Source organism: Pempheris klunzingeri, chromosome 18 (genome assembly GCF_042242105.1).
Source record: "Pempheris klunzingeri isolate RE-2024b chromosome 18, fPemKlu1.hap1, whole genome shotgun sequence".
In the NCBI taxonomy this organism is placed as follows: domain Eukaryota; kingdom Metazoa; phylum Chordata; class Actinopteri; order Acropomatiformes; family Pempheridae; genus Pempheris; species Pempheris klunzingeri.
In genome coordinates, this window is record NC_092029.1 from 18,908,147 (window position 1) to 18,932,791 (window position 24,645).

General features: G+C 42.3%; 2 protein-coding genes across 2 annotated transcripts; one reads left to right on the top strand and one right to left on the bottom strand.

The window, feature by feature from the left end:
• The first annotated feature begins 1,301 nt into the window (after nt 1–1,301).
• LOC139218142 (serine/threonine-protein kinase pdik1l-B) lies at nt 1,302–5,832 on the top strand. The gene is made up of 4 exons (XM_070849698.1): nt 1,302–1,398; nt 1,811–2,564; nt 3,243–3,468; nt 5,510–5,832. The coding sequence occupies exons 2-4, from the start codon at nt 1,842–1,844 to the stop codon at nt 5,752–5,754; spliced, it is 1,194 nt and encodes a 397-aa protein (XP_070705799.1). The 5' UTR covers nt 1,302–1,398; nt 1,811–1,841; the 3' UTR covers nt 5,755–5,832.
• Nucleotides 5,833–8,457: 2,625 nt separating this feature from the next.
• Nucleotides 8,458–24,580, bottom strand: elp3 (elongator acetyltransferase complex subunit 3). Its single transcript, XM_070849775.1, has 15 exons — nt 24,446–24,580; nt 24,057–24,156; nt 22,918–23,056; nt 22,623–22,693; nt 22,287–22,350; nt 22,027–22,095; nt 21,247–21,401; nt 18,031–18,192; nt 17,772–17,898; nt 12,996–13,189; nt 12,573–12,663; nt 11,366–11,431; nt 10,981–11,208; nt 10,674–10,755; nt 8,458–9,986 (listed from the first exon to the last, which is right to left on the bottom strand). Exons 1-15 carry the CDS (start codon nt 24,465–24,467, stop codon nt 9,895–9,897), a joined length of 1,662 nt encoding a protein of 553 aa, XP_070705876.1. The 5' UTR covers nt 24,468–24,580; the 3' UTR covers nt 8,458–9,894.
• Between the last annotated feature and the right edge of the window lie 65 nt (nt 24,581–24,645).

The following is a 24,645-nucleotide window of genomic DNA, read 5'->3' on the forward strand; positions in this document are numbered from 1 at the left end:
CCAGATATTTGTCAAGGCAAGTGAGATATGATAATAGAATAGAGGGCATTTGCTCCTGGATAAAAACAAGTCAAGTGTGACTGACTCCATCTTCCTCAAGTAATGAAGAGTATTCATGATTGGCATCACTGATAAAAAGCTATGGATCACATAAGCATGCACACGCACACATATCACATGCACGCATGCACTTCAAAGCTGCTCTTATCTCTCACAGTTTGCTTCAGTGCAATGAATCACCATGTTTCATATTATATTCTCTTAGAGGAACAAACAGACACACACACACACACACACACACACACACACACACACACACACACACCAGTGCTGTTATCTGTCATCACCACTGTTGCTGCTCCACCAAAAAACAGTCAATACCGATGCAGCATCCACTCATTGTACCTGTCTGTATGGGTGTGAGTGTGTTACATTCAGGTCTTTTGTGATTTAATAGGGCTGCAGCAATGAGGGAAGTCTGGTGTTTTTGCATTTTTTTTGTGTTTTTTTTGTTTGTTTTTTTGTCAATAGTTTGATTACAAAACTGTCCCAACTTATAATAGACTACTGATTCAGATTCATTACTTTAGTTTTGGCATTTACAGCCCTTCTACCATGTTTTGTACAAAATGCTTGACAGAACAGAAAACTGAGGACCCACTGCAGCATATATTTTAGTCTGAATGTGTGAATCTATCAAAATAGGCCAAATATAGACCCAACTTGGTATTATATTCTCTCTTTCTCTGAGGAATCTAACCTGTTGAATGATCAAATGTGCCAAAGGTTCTTCAAAATTAAGTAAAATTATAATGTTTCTTTTGGTGGCAGGCTATATATTTTATTTCAAAATTATGAGAAACATACTTGGCTATTTGTAACTAAAGTGCAAATGAAATTAGATATCTCCATGGTGATAAAGATATTAATCTAATGCCAGTATTTTTGTTGATTGCAAACCACGGCATTCAGCATTGTATTTGAGCTAATATTACTTTATCCTGTGAAACTTTTGACCACTGCCTTCTTCCGTAGCTCCTAAACACAACAGTCTGCGTCCGTACGATTAAAATGATAAACACAGCTGACAGAACGCGACAATTTCGTCATCAACAGCTGCAACCTGTAGAAAGCCTGTGGCTGCTTGGACAGTTTGAATCATATTACACTCTAGGGTTCTGCTACCAGCCAATCACAACGCGCGGCTGAATTTCAGTAGCCAATCACGGTGCACGTTTACACCGAGCGGGACGCTACGAATTTAGATACGGAAGTGTGCCCCACTTGTTCAGTGCTATTTTACCAACAGTTGTTTATCACCAATACAAAATAAAAACTCATTGAATATGATGTGCGAAGGCTTGTCAATCAAGTAGACTGCAGATTCAAGTCTAGTAGGTAAGTTAAAAACACTACAAAGATTAGCTCACCGTCAAACTAGCTACTTATACACATCACCATTTTAAATTCTATGGCAGACTGACGTCCTATGGGCTCGAAGCCACTTTAAACACACTCTCAAGGTGTTTGTGTGCCAAATGTGTTCAATGTACTGTTAACTTCGATTTGAACTGCGGTAGCAACGTTAGCTCTAGCACACAAGCTTACAGTACTTCACGTTAGTTGTGAAGTGTAACGTTACGTAGCGTAAAGTCAGCGTAAGTCAGCGACACGTCTGTTTACGTGTAGTGGTTAAAAGTTTGCAAGCTATTTCACAGCTACACTGCTGTTAGTAAAAACGTCAGTCAGTGTAACACCTGTGTCATCTCATTTCATCATGCTAACTTTAGTTGTTTTTATATTTTGTTAGTACTAAAATCACGCTCCAACTCCTGTGACACATGGAGGAACTCTACACTTTGGAGAAGGAGGTCGGACGAGGCAGCTACGGTGTGGTCTTTGAAGGCCACATGGCCAAAACAGGACGGAAGGTGGCTGTCAAGCGGCTGCCCTGCAGCAACCCAGAGTGTATTGAGCTCTACCTGCAGGAGCTGTGGGCCATGAGGGTCACGGCCAAAAATCATGTCAATGTCATTGCACTCCACAGCTGCCTCCTGCAGACGGGACCGAGGACCCTGAAGCCCCTAAAGCCAGGCAAACTGCCCCCACGTCTAGTTGAGAGCGTGCTGAAGGGCAGTGTAGTTGGAGCACGAAAAAGCCACGACACTGAGAGGAGGACTGACACTGTCTGTAGACTTCAAGACAGGACCAACACGGTTCAGGCCAGGGCCAAGCTCCAGGACAAGACGAAATCAAATGCATCCGAACCCACAACTCCACAGAGGCCTCAAAATAGAGCCAGAAAGAGACCGGCCGAGAGAGAGGAGGAGGACCAGCGGGGACCCCTGCGCTGCTTGGCCCTGTGGCTCGTGATGGAGTACTGCGACGGGGGCGACTTGAATCAGTACCTGCTCTCCAGGCCACCAGATGCCCAGCGTAACCACAGCATGGTGCAACAGCTCTGCAGTGCTGTGGCCTTCCTGCATGGCCTGGGCATTACGCACCGAGACCTAAAGCCTGACAATGTGCTGGTCTGTGTGACACCAAAAGGCCCCGTTTTCAAGGTTGGCAGGTTGTTATGTTGTGATGTTGTTTACGTCAGATCAGTTGGCATCATCCTACAGTCAGTATGCTTGTACAGTTCTACTTGTAAGGAAACTCACACTGTTAAAATGTTAAACCATCATACTACTTAGTTTGTTTTTTTTCCCTCTCACGGTGGTTTGGTTTTCACCGTAGCAATGAACTAATTTACTGTGCTTAGCCCTGTGTTCCAGGGTAAATCCTTCATTCAAATGCTAAGTAAAAAAAAAAAAAAAAAAGAATATAACCCTCGCAAACCTTCATCTTTGACATCCTAATGAACACATTATATAGTGACGAATTCCTTTTCCTATTCAAATATAGCCATGGTAATCATGCAAATCAAAACTCTGCTCCCCTTTTCATAGAATACATACTCAAAAGATGTGTTGTAGAGCTTTTTTTTTTCCTTTATCTTTGCCTAAAGCCAAGTTGACATTCAGGTGTATTGTTTTGTTGGTCTAACACCGTCCAAAGGTATTCAGTTTATTGTCATAGAACAGAAAGAAACACAGGAAATAATCACATTTGAAAAGTTGGAATTAGAAAATATTTCACTGAAGATTGTTCATGATTAAGACCATGATCAAAAAGATGGCCAGTTTTTCTGTCAGTGCACTCAAAAAAAAATTAAATGAATCTCCTTCTCCAACCTCTAGGTGGCAGACTTTGGTCTGAGCAAGATGAGTGAGGGTCTGGTGAACGGCGATCTATCCAGGCAGCACTTCTCCTCCACCTGTGGCTCTGACTTCTACATGGCTCCAGAGGTGTGGGGTGGACTGACCTACACAGCCCAGGCGGACATCTTCTCCTTGGGTGTGATGTTCTGGGCTGTTCTGGAGAGAATCACCTTCGTGGAAGAGGGGACCACACAGGAGCAACTGGGTAAGTACACTGTGGAGAGTCAACAGACTAGACTAGAGACGAAGAGATTGATAGTGCCTGATGCTGAAGCCGTGGGAACAACCACAGCGTGCCAACTGGACTAGAGCAGTGAACATATACACTCGCAGTGCACATTAAAAATGCCATTATATGAATACAGATTTTGTTGGAATTCACGTGGGACATGTTGAGTAACACATTAGCATAGGCCTGTCATGCTGTATCCAGCTCACCAGTCAGAGCTCTCGCAGAAAGGCTGGAAAGGTTGAGCGCGTGGTCGGGCAGGTTGATGACGCATCGCTCTGAATCGACTTTGACTTAATTAACTGGCACATATTAAAAATGTCACATACTATACATCATACACTCATCAAGCGTGGACGGTGCAATCATGGATCTAAATGGCAAAGAGATGAATGATTGATGCTAGGTACATTTTGATATGGATTTACATTGGCTTTATTTCTTATAATACAAGCTGACAGTACGTAATTCAGCCTTTGGGTCATGACACGCCGCTCTCGATAACACGAACCCACGTCAGTGATGATCAATTACGCTTTGATCACTTTGATAATGCAGAGATGCAGATGTGTTGGTATTTGTGTGATTTCGTTCACTTATTTTTTTTTTTTTAACGTCCTATTTCCGAGGCAGAGCTCCATGTGGCAATAGGTTGAGGACGCAAGGCCCAGTTGTGCTCCGTGCTCCACTGTCAGAGAGAGATGGAATGGCTGTAATACAGATGTCTCATTTTATTCAGAAAACTGGCCAGAGCCAACCTGGAGGCAGAGGGATATGAACCATTATCCCCAAATTTAGTACTGGGGAACCTCCCTATGTCACTCATACTCCATTACGCTGAATGAAAATGGTTTATTTTTTTTGGGGGGGGGGGATTCAGTGGTTTCAAATATAAAAAAAGCAAAAAGGAATTTAGCAAACCCCAATCACAATGCTCTTTGTCAGTGAGGAAACGGGGAGAGGCAGCTGAGAGCTTTTCACAGACTGACAAAATGATCCATTATTTTACTTCATCCTCTCTCAAGACCCACACGCCCACACAGTTACTTGGCTAGACAGGGGAGCGGCGAGAATATATTCTCAATGAGCGAAGCACAGCCTCTTCCATTTGTTCTCCTTGACGCCCAGCGCTCATTGGCTTTCTGCTCAGTCAGGTCAGGGGGTCACCGCTGGCCCTCAGCTCGGCCAGTCCTGCACTCTTACTGTAAACTTCACATCGAGTGTTTAGGTCAGACGTGCACTCGCGTGACAGATGTGTTAATAACGGTGCTCCATTCAAATTAATCATACTCCTACAAACTTGAAAAAGGAACCCTGAGATTAAGAAACAATTGATGCATTTTAATTACTCTGACATATAATCCTCTTTCATTTTTTTTTTTTTTGAAGTGCTGCAGTGCAGGGATACAGCTAATGATTTTCCTCCTCATTAATCTACTAGTTTTTTTGGATTAATCATTTAGTCTAGAAAATGTCAAAGACAAATGACCAATTTATGTTATTAAAGTCTTGTATTTCTTAATGATCAGCAGCCAAAACTCTGAAGAATTAATCTCATAATGGTGAGAATGAAAGAAGAGGAAACTCATTCTAGTACTTTAACTTTGAAGTCCATCTTCTGAAGTCCAGTCAGCCACACTGACATCCAAGAAACATAATGGTGTTTGTTTCCTTAAACTCTTGTCTTTGTTCCCACTAAATGCAATTAAACGTCTGTTTACTTACATACAAAAACTAGTTTATTGTAATTGTACAATTCCTGTTTAATAGCAGTTCAATCAATTTTGAGTGTGCCAGTGTTTTCTCAAAATCATCCACACACTTGTAGACATAAGGGCTCTTGGGCTCTGTTCGCAATTACTGGAAATATGTCACACCAGTAGGCACTTCCTTCCAATACGCGTGTTTCCCACAGTCACTGAGATCAAGTGGCTCCCTGCGGTGTCTGTTGTTGCCGTCAGTCAGGAACCTCCTGCACGACGACTCAACAGTGTCTCCCCTTGTGTTTCCTCTTTAGGTGCCTATGTATGCAAGGCCCGCTCCGGCTGGGTGATGCCGCTGGGAGAAGCTTTGTGGGAGAACAGCGACCTCCAGCTGTGCATCCCCATGAAGTCCAAGAGAGCGCCCCCGCTGCCACCCCCTCCCGGTCCAGCCATGTGCACCCTGCTTTTAGACATGCTCGCCTCAAACCCGGACACTCGGCCTCCAGCGGATCAGCTGGAGGCAAGAGTGTGCTCTGCTTTGAAAGAGGACTCCCACTGACAGCGGGCTTGCCGAAGAGACCATAATGGCCATTGCTGCTGTGACTGTGGACCCCCTGGCTGCAGTGCCTCCTGCATATGTGAGCAATAGCCTCTTGCTGCCACATGGAAGTGGGGGTAAGAAATATGTACACGTATATGCCGTTATGCAGGTACTATTTTTGTCACAGAAACTGAAGCTCAATTCATAAACTGAGAAGGAAACCACATGAAGGGAAATGCAAATGAATGAATACCCAGAAACGAGGACCCATTGGAGCCCCTGACTGCACCGCAGACGAAACATGCAATTATATTCAAACAAGTCCATTCAGAGATCTAGTGGGACTCACTCAAGCTGTATTTGATGTAAGCCCATGCTGTCGCTCAGGCATTCAAGGCTTTGACATAGAAAATCAATTTTAGTGTGTATGTATGGCTCAAATGAAATGTAAGGGATCACTGCTGCTGCTGGGTCCGCAGCGTTTTGGTGACTCCCCATTATCTGGTTTCATCGTATCATGGCTTTATTTTAGGTTTTCATTTTGACCTGATTTGCAGACACGGAGCTTTTTTTTTTAGTTGTTGAAGTATTTGTACCACACATCAGCGTAGCGTGGATCTGACAGTTCACTTGGCTTCCATATGTCTTAAATATGAGGGAGAAAAGGAGATACTGTGTCAATTCAATGCTGTAGTAACTTCTGAATCCATAGTTTGTTTTTTTCCCAAATACTTTGACTGGATTATATTGAGAGGTGTTTGTAATATAATGTCCAACTCAACACCACCCCAAAATATAGCCTCAAAATGTTAATATAAAAATGACTAATTTACTTAAACTATAAACTAAGCTATACTTCTTGCAGGGCTAACTTTGTACAGGTGTTTTTTTTTTTCTTTCTATGTATTTAAATACTTTTGCGGATGTGTTAGTGTGTGTCATTTGCATTACACACGAGTTTGAATATGACTTGAAAATGTATACTTTACTAAAACCATTTATTTTCAAATATTTTGTTAGCTTTTGACTTTCATAGAAGTTCGTTTTGTCTCAGTTACATTTCAGGATGTTGCTGTATTCAGGCTTTTGAAAGTTAAGTCAGCCCGAGACCGTTTGTGATACCTGCACTGAAAACTAAAAGGGCCAGGAGGATGAAGCCCCGCGGTGACTAACGATCACTAATATGCCATCGCCTCATGAACAGGAAATTAAAGCCAAGCATGAGGAGTGCTGCTGATCATATCCATGCTGAGTCCACAGCATTTATTACTGGTCATCGCTCTTAGTCAGCCACAGTCTTTATCTTAAGTGACTTACTTATTTCATTTTTTTTTTTTGTATTATTCCCAGAAAAAAAGTGTTGCAGCATCACATTTTAAAAAAAATAATGTCATTTAAATAAACATGAAATCTTAACTTGCATAATTGTTAGTTTAATGGTTTCCTTCTACCATCCATGGTAGCCAGTTTCTATTCAAGAAACATGCACAACAAGGTTTCAAGTTTTATAGTTCAGGTGGGTCTTGAATCTTGATCAATCTGAAGCTTCAACTAAGAGACATTTTGCTGATTGGCCGGTCTAAAGTGTCTTTGTCTTCAGAAGTACACTTCTAACGTCGCCTCTTGAGTCAGTCTTTGCATCAATTACTCGGACCCATGAGCCTCTAGGGGCGCTGATGTCTGCCACCACCACAATATCTCCTGTTCTGAAGTTTGTCTTGGTGCGATTCCACTTCTGCCTTGCTTGCATCATAGGAAGATATTCTTTTATCCATCTAGTCCAAAAAAGGTTTGAAACGTATTGGACTTGTTTCCATCTGCCTTTGGCATATAAATCACAAGTCCTTTGGAAGTTGCTGAAGTTGTTGTCAGAGGACGACGTTAAGTATGGCCTCAACATGACACAGAACTGTTTCTAAACTTTTGTCATCAAGAGTTTGCTGCTTAATGATGCTGTAATTCTCTTGACTGAACAGATCAATCTTTCCCACATCCCACCGTGGTGTGAACCAGCAGGTGGGTTAAAGGTCCACTTTACCCCTTTTTGGATAAGAGCATCCTCGTGTTTATGATCATTATCCTTGGCGTCATCATCAGGCAATACTTCTCAATAATTACTGTACTGACGGATGCAGCGCAGTAAAGGCAGCTCATCAAATCCCGATCCCAGTGCCCCGCCCCCCTTAAGGCCTAAACCCTGAACCACAAGTCTCAGGTTCTGCAAGGTAAAATGACTGCTTTTGTCAATGGAGTCTGGTGGCTTTGAAGAGAGTGAAATAATTGCCGTTTCTGGTTAAACAATTGGGCTTGTTGCCCTAAAAGATGACTTTGCAATCTACTGGAACAACTCTAAGCCCTTTTTTTTTTTTTTACCTACCAGTAACCTTCAGTATGTAAAAAAAAAAAAAAAAATAGGGCTAATATTTGAAATTGCCAGATTTATTCTTTTAATTGCATTAATAAAAGTGACAACTACAAGTGATATCTGGCATCCACAATCAGTCATCAGTATTCATATATTTGGGGAGCACAATATGTACACCATCACCTCGATTCTTTTTCTCTGAAAAAAAGGTTACAGGCCCAGTTACCTTCACTTCCAGAGAGTTTAACTGGACTTGCTATATACTTCTGCTCGTGTTGCAATGAAGACTAGACCAAACTCTGCCTTCTCTAAAGCACAAATCAGCCCAGCGCAGACTCGTCAAATGATGTGGTGGTGGTGGTAGGGGAAGGGGGGGGGGAGAGAGTCCTTTTAGATCTCACAAGTGATAGCAGGAGTGAGCAAGCGTGGAGAAAAACCCTGAACGTGGTCTATTCCTCGATGCGTCAGGACTGCAACACCAACACACACAGCACAGTCACGACACAGAGGCAGCATCCAGGAAATTACACATGGCCGTTCAGCTTCAATTGCCCCATGCAGTTAGAATCTATGAGACACAGGTCGCAGCGTGGGTCTTTTGTGCTTTATTGGTGGCTATTTTTCAAATGACAAACCCTTTCCAGTAACTGTGGCTGAGCATAGGGTTCAGTCAATGTTCAATAGACAGGTAACTGATGGAGATGTAATTGGAAAGGCCGTGTCAAATGAGCCAGTAAAACACTCTTATAGGGCAATCACCAAGGGTCTACCGCTAGGTCTGGCACCCTTGACATTGGGGAATACATTACAGGGCAACCCTCTTGCGACGTGACCTTTCTCGGTGGCTAAAACCTTTTAGGCTATTCTGTCGTTTAGGTTTAATCATTGAAATGCCTTTCAAAGATAATTGGCAGGAACTTCACAGGGAAGAATATAAGAATGTAACTGAGATATGCTTTATTCTTTGAGAAGAAATGGTCAGGTGACATGTTCAGCATCTGGAATTTACCAGAATACATGAAGCCGAAGAATGCACGAAAGGAAAAAAAAAAAAAAAAAAAAACGAGAAACAGGATTAACCGTGGGGCTTTAAAAAGCAATTTATGTAACACTAATATTCAATTTCCTGCCCTATAAATCAAAATTGTGCAATTACAAAAATGGCTGGCCAGCGAGGACACTTCCAACTGTTCATTCATCCACTGCCAACCATTAACGAACGCTTGGCTCATAATGGGGTTTCTATTTAATTGCAACATAAACATGATTAACTCAAACCGTGATGCTAAACAGGTTTCCCCGTCCTAGACGGAATTATTGATGGGATACCTAGACATTCAGATTTTTCTTCACCATTGAGTAGAATTAAAACACTTCTCAGCAGTGTTGTTCTCACCTCTTGTCAAACTGAATTGTTGCTGCCTGTTGAAGCTGAGATCTTTGGCAAGGCACTAGTGATACCCATTTGTTTGAATGTGGAGCGCTATCCATACCAACATGCCTTCATTTGTGTTTTTGTTTAGGGTAAAAAGAGGTTTTTTACTGTAACAGTTAAGAGCGTTTGCATCTCAAATTTAACACAAAACCTCATCCGCAAGATGCACCCAAATAACTTTATTCTTACACCATCTCCTTACCTGTGCCGCTAAAATAGCACGGACTGTCGGAAAACCCCGGCCATCATCTCCTCTGACGCCGATAAAACAGAACAAGTTTCAACAAACGTACTGTAGAATAATGTGTGCGAGTGTGTGTATTTGGATCCAGTGTCCACGTAAAAACGTTGTCCGGGTTCAGTTCATTTCAAGTCCATTCAGGTCTTTCACCATATACGGTCCTTCCAACTCATAGCCCATCTTCCTGTAATAGTTCCTTGTTCCTACACCTGCAAAACACACCACAACATTTACCAAGAGGGACGAGGCAGAGGACAACCACTGAAATTAAACAGTCAAAAATGTAACATAGCTGCTTTACATTATCATTATAATTTGGCTGGTGGAATTTGAGGTGTCGGGCCCTATTTTCATGGCAGTGCAACGGCCATGAAACGTTTGAAATGACCCTTCAGGTCCTGATCTCTGTCGGTTTCTGGCACAACTTCACTCTGCTACCGATTTGGTGAGCAAATACTCTAAGTAAAGCAAATGCATACGTCTCTATAAACCATCTTAAAAATGTAATTTATTATGTTACAACGTTCAGTTTTTGAGCTGATATTTTAAAGACGTGATAGCTAGGGTAGGCAATGCATTTTTAAAACACTTTTGATATTTATTGAAATTCTCTTTACATTCCGACAGCAATTAATAAAATGAAAAAAAAACCAAAAGCTGGTATCGTGGCTGTTGCAGACTTATTATAACCCTGTCCAGTCATTTCATGATGACTGGATGACCTGCCTGCCTCCCCTGCACTCATATTGCATGACCTTAGTTTTCCACAGCACTAGGGAGGGAGGATTGAAGCGAGGGGCTTTTCAGCTGGATACTTTCAAAGTCTAGTGTACTTTCACTGGGTTCTCTGCAGACAACAGGTAATCAATGCTCTCTTTTGCAGCTTTGTTTCTCACCTGAGATAACGGCCAATTTGCTGGAGCCATGTTCGTCTCTGGCGATTCTCGCCGCCTCCTCCATCAGCATCATACCAAAACCCTAGACAAGAATCAGGAAAAAGAACAGCTAAAGAGCGCTGCTTTGTCAGAAATCAGAATCAACATTTTGTGGTTAATTTCAGTCTTAAACCTTTCCAGTATCTCGTGGGCCAAAGAAAATGCAGGTTGGGAGTGATGTCTTACGGTGTCGGGCATCGGATTCAAAGCTTGGTAAGTAATCACAGTGCCTTATATGTAGGGTCAGGGTGTGTGAGTGTATAACCACCTGATGCTGGAACTTGCTGGGGTCTCGGCTGCTGACGGGGACGACGCTGCCGTAAACGTGCAGCTCGCGGACGATGGACACGCCTCCTTTGAGCTCCGGACGGAAAGACTGCGGGGAGCAGCGACGCAGGCGCAGCAGGCCAATCAGGATGTCCTGCTCCGGATCCTCGTAGGAGAGGAAGGTCTCCCAGCTGCCATTAGCCACGTAGTCCCTCCGCACCAGCTCCACCTGAACACACACACTCATCTTTGTTATTAAATGGAGCGGTTGCATAAAGAACACGAGCCATTTCATGAATAGAAGCCTTTTTCTACGATTAGCATCTTAAAACAACACAACATTTCATCCACTGATCTCCGTCTCCAGGGATGCGCTCCATCATCACCTGGTAAGGCCGAACTTTGTGGTGGATCTCCTGAATGCCCACTTCCCGAGTTCTCACGTCTCGACACTGCACACAGAGAAACATTCACATGGCTCAAATCAGTTTAGAAAGTCTTGGGAATCTTGGGATGTCCTGAAGAAAAGGCTGTTTGAAATATAACACACACATCAGTCTTATTGTATTTGTACGTGTTTAATAGTCACTTCAGATTTTCTAAAAAAATTAGACCTCATTTTTAATTCTATTTATGTCCTTTTTTTAAGCAATACCCACTCAGTGCATTAACAGTCAGTGAATACCTCTCCATTATAGTAGCTTTAATTGCTAGTGGAGGGCTTACCATTCTTTTCAGACGAAATAATGCAGCAATTAATGTAATGTTACCGTACTGTGAGTTAACAACCATACTGTTTACTTAGCTGATGCTTACTGTTACCACGGTAACCACAAGTGTTGCCAAATCAATGAGAACTGCTATCATAAGATCATAAGATATGATATCAGATCTTACTTTAAAAAGACTTTCGGTTACACGGATGAACTACAAATAATAAGAAAGAAAAAAAAAAAACCTGGTGGAATCTTTGGCATGTACAGTACAGTACATCTGCTTGGCAACTCGCAAGCTGCAAGCCAGAAACTCTGCGGAAAACTAGGTCGAATAATTTTAACTCACAAGATACTGTTTGGTGGAAACAAAGTGCGGGACATGAAATGTAACACATCTGAGATGGTTGCCACCAGTCTGCCTGTACAAAGAGATTTTAATGAATACTGTCTTTAATAATGAATAATGCGATAAAAAAGGTACAAAGGACAAAGTAGAGGCAAGCAAAAAGTTTTACTGGTAGTGGGAACAGAGCAGAAGCTGCCACTGATATCTGCCTCAGGTGTTGTGCTGCTGAGCCTGTTAGGTGCCCCCCCCTCCCTGGTCTGGTGTTTGCAGGCTGAATTATCTACTTTCAATAAATGTGGGGGACTTCTATGCTCCAAAAGTCCTAAACTATAATTGGCAGGTATTTCAATGCGTCGTTTTACTCTTTTAAAGAAATGAATGCAAATCATTGTGACACCCAGCCAGCAGCACCGGAGTTCTACTTTACCAATTTGGATCGCATCCCAGCTTGAAAAGTCCATTCGTTTCCCCAACTCAAAATAAGCTGACGCGCTGTCTTTTAGACTAATTTGAGAGGCGTTGGCTTCTCACCTCAGTGCCCATGTCCTTCATCCTGGCCAGTGCCAACTCTCTCAAGTTGCCGTGCTCCACTCCGGAGCTCACCAGCGGCATGGGGATGTCCCTGATGTGCAGCACGAGAGCAGGAAGCAAGGAAAAGACAGATGATACATGAAATGATTGGCTGCAAACATATAAAAATAACTCTATACCTGGGGCTGTATTGATGAACATCTTAAAGGATAAAAATAGCTCCTGTTGGCTACGTTAGAAGAAATGTATAAACATCTGTGTTAACTTTAAGACTCCATTTTTTTTAAGAATAATTCGCAAAGCAGTTTAGCACTAAAAGAAGTTGGAGGAGCCATTACACACAATGCGTTTTGTTGGAGAAAGAAATCAAAATAAAAATCACCTGCACTACCATCATATGCCAACAAGAAGAGAAATAATCACCTCTGCACCCGGTACACTCGCGTCCAGGGCGGCACCAGTGCCAGGATCCGGGCCACCAGGTCCACCAAGGCACTGGGTGTGTAGCTCTTGTACCGGCCCGTCTTCCACAGCTCATACAGACCGGTGCCTCGGATCACCAGTGTTGGGTACAACTTCAAACCATCGGGTCTGAACGCTGGATTCTCAAAAAACTCCTGCAAGAAACGCATAGATCCACGTCAGACGTTCTCAGCGTCCAAGCCACAGCTTCTTTCTCAATGAAATAGCACTAGTGACGTAAGTATTGCAACATGAAGAACGACAATGAATTCATTTACTGGACATGTACGCTGCTATATCTGCAGTGTGTTAAATTTAACTGTGATGCTAACAGATAGCATACCTGCATAGCCTCTTTAAATTGGGGAAAAAAGAATGAAAGAAGCGAAATAGAGGAGATGAGATGAGATGGCATTGGAGAAATGTATCAGAATTCAATAAGAAAGGGCTCATTTGCAAAGGCACTGACTTCTACATGTAAAAGCAGACATCCATTAGAGCTTGTACAAAGCAGATATCAGAAAGACGGCACAAAGTGCTCAGTTATTCAATTGAAGGAAACAAATTCTGCCGTCTGACTGAGTGCAGTGAAGGGAATTAGTGTGATTTCCAGTCATTCTCCTCCCCTCTGAACTAACTATCGTGAGCAGAGCCGTGAAGATCTGGAATCCAGGCACATTCTCCAAAATAGGCCGCATTATCAGTATCTTCTAATCTCTCTCGTCACAGCTCATAATCACATGAGGACACGTTCCACATGGCCCTGCGCTAAACCTGAAGGGAGGGAAGGGGAGAGACAGAGGGAGGGAGGGGGGGGGGGGGGGGGGCAATCTGACAAACAGCAATGTTTTGATACCAAAAGAAGGGGACTAGACACTATTCAGCAGAGTTTGCACCTGCTTCCATCTTGGATCACATGTCAGAGCTCCTGTTAGTCGGTGGAGAGGAACCCTGTTAAGAATGCTTCCCTCGGGGACAGAAAGCATCTGCACGCAAGAGATAAGTGAGAGAGGATCTCGGGCTAGGAGGAAGTTGTAATCGAATTTCATTATCAGGACAGTCGTGATAGACACAAGGAGGATGCAACGTTCTCCCCGCTGCTGCCCTGTGCGGCTTCTAAACTGGTCTGTCATCCCGGTTAACCAGGACAATACACACGAGCGACAAATAATGACTGAGAAGGCAGCATGTTTGAATAAATGTGATTAATGCCACAGAAAAGCTGCCAGCCAGTAGTGAAGAACTTGGTACCGAGAGGACCTGAATGGAATTATTATTACCAATTTACATGGAGGTTGCTTCATACTTAAGTAAACATCCCTCCGCTGAACACCCGGCTTCTATTTGCGTCACATTCGCATCATTTGCTTCCCATTCTCATCAAATTGGACGCTGCAAGCAAACAAAATCTATAGGCTGGAATTTATTTATTTATTATTTTTTTTATTCATACGGGCCATTCATAAGATTTTCCTGCTTAATCCTTTTAAGGGTCAGGGAGCAGCTGTAGTCTTTGTGTGGGACAGGCTGCACAATTATGGGTAAAAATTATTACCACAAAGATTTTGCTCAGTCAGAGATAAATATTCATCCAGATGTTTCATTTAGGGGAAATGTTAAAGATGCACAGTGGAGTTTTCTTGTAAACAAACAAAAGTTATTGTCTCATTCAGTGTTTCTTGCCAAAATGCATTGTTTTTATCCCCTGAGGTCTAACAATCATGTTAAATGCACTTCCTCCTTCATAAATCATTTGCAAAGCCAGTTTATTTAATATCTAAAATGCATGATACAACTAAAATGGGCCCGCTCCTGAAATACTGCTCCATAACAACACTAGTTGGTCAAAACTCCACAGAGTTTTAGGCATCCTGGAGTTGCAGAATCTAAATGCGTCCCATGATTATGATGATTTTCGAATATTTTCCGCTACTTTCACTGTCTGTCTTCCTCTCGGGATGCACCCTGCGTGTGAAGTGTGGCGGTGGAGTTTTTTTTTTTTTTTTTGGATTCCACGAAAGAAATCCTGAGATGCATAGTTTGGATCCTAGAGTGGAGATGTTTTGAGATCCTGCATATTTTTGCCACTCACTAGCACGAAATATGCCATGGAAGATTAGACGCGATGAAGAGGAGCGAAGGGGAGACAACGCGTAAGTTGTACGATCTGAAAGTGTCAGCGTGATAAGAGAGGAGGGGAGAGGAGCAGAGACAAGAGTGGGTTTGGATGAAGTGACAGGAGAGATGGAAAGAAGAGAGACTGTGACAGGAGTGCAAGCATCAAGTGAAAAGTTACGACAGGAGAGGAAAGAGAAGAAAAAGATTCGGTGAAAAGATAATGGAGACAAGAGAAAAGCACTGGGGAAAAGAGACAAACAAAGAGATGGGAGAGAGAAAATATTGAGACTGTGCACAGACAGAAGAGACAAAGAAAGAAATTAGGTCTGGGGAGAGGAGAGCTGACAGGGGAACGTTACAGGAAAGCAAAGAAAAGAGACTCTGAGGGCCAGATACACATTTAATCTGCCTCCTCTCACTGTGCCGACCTGCTGCTGCCCTCAACATTACCATCAAACACACATTCGCACACAGACGTGGATCGGTACGACACAGACACACGCACAGGGGTAATGTAACAAATCTGCAGGAAGACACAGACTCTATTCCACAACTTCATTTTTTTTTTTCTGTGAAAAAAGCGGTTGATGCTCAGAAAATTAGGTGTCCTAAACGCCTGCCTTGCTGTACACTACACTGCTACTTTCCTCTAACGAAATCACATCAAAACAACCTGAAATAGTCCTTTGCTTCCACACAACTCTAAATACCTCCAGCATCCAATCCAGCGTTTTCAGGAAAATCAATGAGACAACACACTCCTTCTTTCGGTCATTAGACATCCAAACTGTGTTGACATCTGGTCAGCAGTGGGCCAGACATTTTGGTTTCTCTGAGTCTTAGCTCTCTAAACCTCTGTTCTGTCCTTTCGTGGTGTCCATGACCACCTAAAGTACAATGTGTTTTAATTACAACTTAACCAACAGAGCAGCCAATATTAGCTTATCATGGCTACATTAGCATCATCATATATGTTGATCATATATAATAATTAATATGGTTCAGGTATTTTAGGAATAGTCTCCATTCCATTGTTCTTCTACCAGAGAGCATTAATGGTCCCCAGAAGAAGACTTTGGTATTCCCCTGACATTTCCTCTTACACCTGCAGCAGGTTGACTACTATAGTTTGCCACACACCGTCATGTCCTTCTGAAGGTGAAAAATTATCTCTTTGTTGATCCTTTAACGTTGTTGATCTCGCAACATCAGGTCAAAATTCAAATTGAAACTGGTATTCATCTTCCGACTTAACTAAAAAAATGTACTTTACTGCCACACAGTGGCCGACCGGACTTCTGTCATTATTTTACAAAAGCTACGTTTTCCCCCCTCTGCACTAAAAAGTGTTAAAAGTGTGTACAACCACGCTGCCAGCAATCACCAGCTACTACAAAGCACAGAAACACCCGAATTATCAGGCAACAGAGAGAGAGATTGTGACAACTGCTGCTTCTGAGATGAGCTTTTGATAAGAGTCACAGGACTGCTTCGGAGTGCCACTTGTACAGAAATATATTTTCTTTTCCTTCATTGTGTTTTTAATCACTTTCTGCCGAAATTGCGCACAGCCTCAAACTGAGTCGCCATTTACATCCTGCCGTCAGGCGTGTTGGGAAAGAGCATTGTCTGATCCCGCGCATTCATATTTTAGCTGTGTTCCCAATCAGAGCTGTAAAGTGAGCCTGCTGTTGAGAGACATCTGACAGGATTTTCTTTTGAATCGCATCACAGTTGGGACTATGAGTGACTGCCGCGGCTTTTCCGTTTCTATTTTAAGATGCTACATATAGGACTTAGTTGTTACTATACCACTGTGAGATAAGTAGTGATGACGCACCCTGACACCAGGCAAATGATTGCTAATGTCACAAACAATTAACTTAATGATCAACTTGGTGCTTGGTAACTTTTCTGGTATTATTTTAAGCCTGAAGTCTTTTTCAGTCGTTTTGTTGCAAATCATCGTTTGATCATCCCCCCCCGTCTCCCCTCCAGCATCCCTGTCTGTATCTAAACTATTTAACTGTCCAAAGAAGGAAGAAGTCCCAAAAAGGACTATATATATAAAACAGACTATATTTGTGCATCAATTAATACGCGATGTCCATCCAAACGGTTTTCAGCCCGCAGAGGAGTTTTCAAACCCAGAATAGATGAGTTAGATGATAAATATGTGACGCGAGGACGCACACATTTCATCCGGCGCTTGATGCATAATACTGTACACATTCATGACCAAAGCTCTATGCATGCACAAAGACAGAAATATGCTTAACCATTCATTTTCACTTGATACACAAATGCATGGGTGTATGCATGGTTTTGTTACATAAATCTCAATAATTAAAAAAAAAAAAAAAAACCTCATTAGCAGTCCCACAGTTAGCCATAAGTGGATTAAGACTAGCTAAACAAACTGTGTTGGGACAGCGGTATGTTTGTACAAATAGAGGCCTGGCAGCCGGAAAAGGCCGGCGAGAGATAATCGGCTCAACAGAGCGAGGTAGAAAAAAACAAAACAAAAGAACTTCCCAACCCTCTCTTACTCCTGAAGGTACATTTCTGTAGAATATGAAATGTTAGGAATAATGACAAATCATGTTTGTGAAAACTTACAATAAACTGCTCCACGTCCCTCTCCATGCCCACGTTAGGCAGATCTGGCATCATGTGGGCGACTACTTTGAAGCCAGCGTCCTTCGAGAGGTGGAAGGACTCGCACACAGCTCGCACCGTGTGGCCTCTGGAAGAATCACACATTTTTACCTTCAGGCACACTAACTCAACCGCGCATATGCACATCACACAGCACCAGAGCGGTTGCCGTCACACTATGTCCGCTTCCTTCTCGCCATCCCACTCCCGACCTACTGACCTGTTGGTGTCGCGGGCCACGTCCTCGTAGACGCTCTGGACTCCTATCTCCAGCCGGGTGCAGCCGTAGCCCAGCATGTCACTGAGGTGTTTCTTCAGGCAGTAGTCAGGCCGTGTCTCAATGGTGATTCCCACACACTTGGTATTACTGCGCTCGGAGTACCTGCGAGAGAGAAAACTAGAGTTTAGCAACACCAACTGACATGCTGCGAGTTTGCAAGGCTCATTATCCATAAACGCCAACCTCACATTAACAGGACAACAGGAAGGCAACAACAGAAACTGATGATAGCAAACATGTCTGTGATGCGAAAAATGTTAAGTGAGACATTGGAAGTATTTACCTTGCATCTAAAGCAAATAAATACTTGACGATTCAGTGATTTAGAAGCCACGACTGTGGTGCTGATATGTCAGTGCTGTGCTTACAGCTTGTTGTCCTCCTTTCCCAATAAGATAGTTTCGAGTAAAATATGCGGTAAAATGGACATTGTGTGATCATCAAACCGAGCACACTGAATCCTCAACAGCAGGCCGACCTTACACCTCTGCTGCTGATCACTACGCAAGTTTTAAGTGCACGCTTGCGTGACCGAGAATGGAAAATGGAAACTGCGTCTGCTGGCTGAAGAAGAAATAAAGCAATAACAGAAGCAGCCAGAAGTAGAAACTGGCAATAGGTGACGCAGCACAAGCCTTCGTCGATCTTTAAATGTAATCTCAAGACATCTAGCCTGAATCCGACTCCACATCTACTTCTAAACTTATTTGAGTCACTGATTGAAATAGCAAAAAAAAAAAATAATAATAACACAAGTGAGCGACCAGACGAATCTCATCCCGGCACACTAGCCAGCTGTCATTCTCTCCACTTCAGCTGCTCCGCTGACCATCAGCTCCCCTCATGCCAGCTAATATTCCTTCTGATTCTGTATCTGTGGCAATAAATGTCCATCTTCTACAGTGCTGCTGGCTGATTTACACCAATTACAGGAGTTTATGCTCCAGGGAGGATGATCAGCTTGTATGAGATGAATCAATAAAAAGTCTATTATCTCAGGCGATTATCTCGAGGTGTCTCACCGCTATGATCAGATCAAGAATGCGTGAGCATGGTGAGAAACAGAGACGTGAGCATCGTGCACGCACACTCTCCTCGACACACACACACACACACAGATAAGTCCTGTCCACGGCCAAACCAAGTGCCTCTTCCTCCACAAACTAAGCAGCAGCCTCCACAATTACTGCAATCTTACTATCTGAACGAAGAATTCTGATAACGGAGCAGGGCAAATGCAGGCAAACTCACACCCACGGTGAACCCATACACATACGGGAAGAGACACACACTCACACAAACTGGCCTCTCAGGTCTTATCGGGCTTTAGGGAATTACATAGGCCCTGCAGACAAACAAACAGCCTCTGCCCTGTTAAAAAAAAAAAAAAAGCCCCTATTTGTTCAAATCGTCTGTAAGACATCTTTGAGTGTCCAACAAATGGGTATTTCTACTTTGAATCTTTCTCTCAAGTCATCTGAAAAAGTTGCTACTCCTCCACAGTGAGCGGACATCTGGACAATTTCATTCAAAGCTGGCCTGGTTAGGTAAATGAGAAAAAAAACAATTGTAGTAACTGACGAGGACTTATTGAGAGTAGCCTCATTTATTTTCCTCTTGTGGAGATCATCGTCATCATCATCATCATATATTAACTTCCTGCAGGACGCTTGGCGTTTAGTTGAGGAATGTTTGATTGGAAAGAGGGGTGGGGTGGAGGTAATGTAAGCACATCATGCTTGGAAATAGTTCGGAGGGTGAGAACGGGGATGTTAGACTGAGGTCTTCATTATGGTCAGTGTTTTTTATCATTTGTGTGTAAAAAAAAAAAAAAAAAAAAAGCCAAGAATATTGTTAAATAAATTAGAGGAGGGGGCATGAACTTAGTAGGGCTGACGCAAGGGCTGATGGATTTGCTGAAAGACCTTTTGTGATAATAATTATTCAAGTCATTTAACCAAGGAAAAAAATCCATACTTTCAGTGGTTCCAGTGTATGTTCCATGTATGTGTATAAACTAGAAAACACATTGAGTAACAGTCAATAATCTACAGATGAATTGATAATGAAAATAATAGTTTTTTGGTGCCTTAACATTTGGGAAGAAAAACAAATGGTCACACTGCCATTCACAATGAGACCTTATTCATTAGCTCGAACTTTCTAGTTGATTTGAGGTTGATCTTGATGAGGGTTTGTGACTGTCTCATAGTATTGGCAGTGGGGGAAAACTGGCCAGCAGTAGAGGGAAAGCTAAATGAGTCAATGTTGGGGAAATGCTGCGTATGGTGGAATAGCTCACTCTGGTGGAGAATCCTGTTAAATATTCTCAGATATATGGTACTTAGCAGTTCAAATGTAAAAGGCAGCAAAGAAGACCAGCAATAAAATAAAAGCCGGGCTCAAGGGGAACTACTTAAGCAGAAGTATGCCAAGTATAATCACAAAAATGTCCTCCCAGTACTACAAGTAAAAGTACTCGATGCAGAAAAATGGCCTGTGAATGTCGTACCAGTAGATTATTATTACTCAAGCAGTAACTTAAAGCAGGATTTCACTGTTGTGGTTGGTTGAGGTCATTTTGAACCATTTTGTATCAAACTGCAGCTAATGATTATTTTCATAATGGATTCATCTGCTGGTTATTCTTTCCATCAACAAATCGTTTGGCTTTTTAAAATTCTCAAAATAGTAAGAAACACAGTCACAATGTTTGTTCTGCACCGACAGTTGAAACCTTAAAATTATTTAAGATGAATTAAAATAATCAAAAAAGTAAAAGCACTGAATCTTTTCGTGACGATTCTTTTTCTCTCAATGGACTGAACATGTCAGCTGTTCTTGCATTCTACACATTTTACAAACTCTTCATATATTTTGTGTGTTAAAATCTTAATCTGTAAAAGATAAACTAATTGTAGTTGAGCAAAAAGTACAATATTTCCCAAACCATCAATTGCACTAAAAGATTCTCACCATCACAGCAACACTGCATCCTCTTTACTCTGTCTCTATCCCGTTCCGGTCACTGTCGTTAACCTTGTGATGCGTTTACTGTCTCACAGAAGCAGTTGCTAACCGTTATGTTACGTTTGACTGACACGAGACACGGGGGAGGACACGGGGGAGGACACTGGCCGAAGCCTCGCTGAGTACCTGACGGCCTCGGCCACATTGTTGGAGGTGTGTCCCGACAGGGCGTCATGCAGGTTCCTGATGAAGTAGTCTCTGTACTCCTCGGGCAGAGCCATGAACGTCCCGCCCATCACGATGAACTCCACCTTGTCCACGCTGTGACCCAGCTGCTTCAGCTGCACGTCACACACAGAGCACAGAAGCTTTGAGTGCGGTTTGGTAATACTGAGGCATAGTAATTGGGAGTACAGTAAAGAGCAGTGAGGTGCACTGAGATAAGTTTTCTACAATAACGCTAATTACGTTTGAACACATTATGTTAGCAAAACAAATTGGAATTATACTTTTCAAGCAGCAACTGCACATAAAACTCTCTTCCAACAGCCACAGCTCGATGAAAAGGATGGAAATTGCAGCAAATTGAGATTCAGACGTAACATTTTTGCATGAACTGTTTAATGAGTGTTTTTCTTTCTCTCTGCTGCATTAGACTAATGTGGGCATAAATTCAAGCAATGGCGTGATTGGGGTCAGGTTTTGGCAGGCGGGTAAAAGCCACGACACTCATTACTGTATACTAAATATATTACCAGTGATTTAAACATGTATGCAAGCGGACTCTCAGTGCACAGAAGCTGATTTAGAGAAACGGTGGTTTTAGCATCATGCACATATTTTGACTGTGTAGGAAAAAGCCACTAAAAAAAAAAAAAAAAAAAAGAGGTAGTAAACTAAATTAAATGTTGTGTGATGGTGATGCCAAGCTATCGGAAACACTAAAAACTGCAGTATTATTCTGACCTGCTCCACCCGATGTCTGGTCTGAAGGTAGGGGTCGTAACGGGCTCGGATTGCTCTCATGGATGTCGGCTATCAGGAAGCGAGAGGGACAAAAACGATTCAAAATAAGCAATATCTTCAAAGTCAAAGTTAATTCATACTAATGCAAAAGATGCAATGATGAATTTACAGAGGAGCTAACAGAGAAGATTACTGTGCGCCTGAAAACCAACAGAATGGTGGTCCTCTTTGGATGCTGAGGCAGAATTAAACTACCTTACCTCATAGCCGGTGTAAGACTGTGTGGAGTACTCAAAGTCAGAGTCTGGTCCGCCAGGACAGTAGCTGCCAGAGGAGAAGGTGATGTACGAGTCGCATTGAGCAGAAGAACAATAAATCAAGTAACATATTACAAAACTGTACACGTAAGCAAAGATAAATGAAACTGCTCCTGAGGGGGTTCCATGTCGCTTTTTGCAGAATTGGTCATTTAACTTGCCCTTCTGTACATGAATTAACATACCTATTATATGCTCATATCTACAAAAAAAACAACAAATAAATCTTAAATAAATGTAATTAATTATCTGCAACTTAGAAAGCCAAGCAACACTTACACACAGATGTTGCCTGTGAAGCTGATGTGGGGACATCGGTGTGGTTTGCACATCACAGCCACAACTGCAATCTGTGACAAAGACATATTCATTGATTATTTAACTCCTTTATTGATGCATCATTAATAAGGAATCTTTTACTGGCTCAAATTTTGACACATTCCTAAAAATCATCTGTCCAAAAACAGTCTCACCGTCTCTTTCAGTACGCTGTAGTTTTTAATCTTACACAGCTCAGCGTTACTCTGCTGACCCCGGGTCAGTTTATCAGAAAAGGCGCTTGAGGGGTACATACCCCACTGGCAGTGCGGATGGGTTTGGCCTTTAGCTTGGGCACCAGAGCACGACGATACTGTGGTGGAACAGCTGCGATGATGTCTACCAAGCGAGGCTGGGCCTCAAGTCCGTATTTGGCCGAAGTCTTAGTCTTCACTCTTTTGAAAAACAGAGAAGAATTGAAGGAAGAAAGAAAAATAGTATGGTCTGGTGTACATGGTATTAGGAGAGGATCTTTCTAATCATTTGTAGTCCTGGGGTGAGTTACAGCATTGAGATGACTAGCCTAAAGTATCTTATAGTTCCCATACTATATCCAATATTTCTTACACTAATGACCGCTCCTGGCTCATACATACATTATTCAGGGGTCAAAACAGGAACTAGCTGCACACTGGATTAATCTTTGTAGCAATGTTTCATCCAACTACAGGTCTTCCTCAGGCAAATACCCACAGGAATGAAAGGAGGGAAATAAATACTGCACTATGTTATACTGGCAGGTATGTCTATCATTTGAGGTTGGGGTACGTAATAGAAAAAAACCTGTATAATGTAACACAGTTCCACAACACCACAAACTTAGATCCTCCAAAATGACCACACAGGTGAATTTACACCTCTCTAGAACAGATTCATCAAACACATCATGACCTCTGTGAAGGGAGCATTTATCGGAGGGCTGTTGAATAAGACTGCATTCGTTTTAAAATGATCTACAAAATAAACCGTCTTGCACAAACGTCCGAAACAAAACAAAAGATACGATGAAAATATTCGATACTAGATAATATTCTTAGTATAAATGCACAGGAAGACAAAGCTCAGCTTGAAAGACACTTGAAAGCATTTGCAACCAACAGCTGCATCTTTGACAAAAATTACAAGAAAGCCAAATTCCACAATCAGCAAATTATCATCAGTAGAAACTAACAGTTGACTGCCAGTTGCTTTATAAAGCTAATTCCAAGTGTTTATAATTCTTCAGCATTGCATTAAATCCACTGACTGACGTATAAATATGTAAAAAACCCACTATATTATTTCTGATGCAATCTGGAGCACAGCACTAGTTTCCATCCATACAATTAGCATGTGAGTGTAATGAAAGGCTCTGGGTGTGTGGTATGATCTACAGTGATTACAGACAAGACTTACTTGTTGAGGTTGATGTCTTTTCCCTCCTCGTGGGCTTCAACCAGCTGCTTGATGACATCAGCAATTGTCATCATCATCAGCTCAGCTCGGCTGAGATCACCTGCAACAATCAAAGTAGTCAGATTACTTCTTTTTTCAGAACTTCACTGTAGAATCATGGGAGTTTCAGCTGTTATTTACATGGGATTATATTGAGAGCAAGCACGGTCACAGACTCAATATTCAATAAATGGATTGATTGAGGCAACAGCATGACTAACTTTTTCATACCTCTGTCATCATGCAATGTGACGGAGGCAGATTTGCAGTTAGCATTAGCAACGAGCTACAGCCATCCTGCTCAGTTCAAAAAAAGCTATTCCACATATTCAGAGCACTTTGTCACTCACTCTTTTTCTTTGGCTTCCCCATTTCTTCCACAAAATGCACTTTCCAGCGGGTGTACGCTACACTGAGGGTCTACATCGGTCTTTAAAAACCGAGACGGCTGTCAGGGGTAGTAAACAACTCCACGTTGCGTCCGATTACGGCTTCTGCCGTACGTCAGTCGTAACAGTCGTAAAACAGCGCAAACGCCCTAACTGAATGT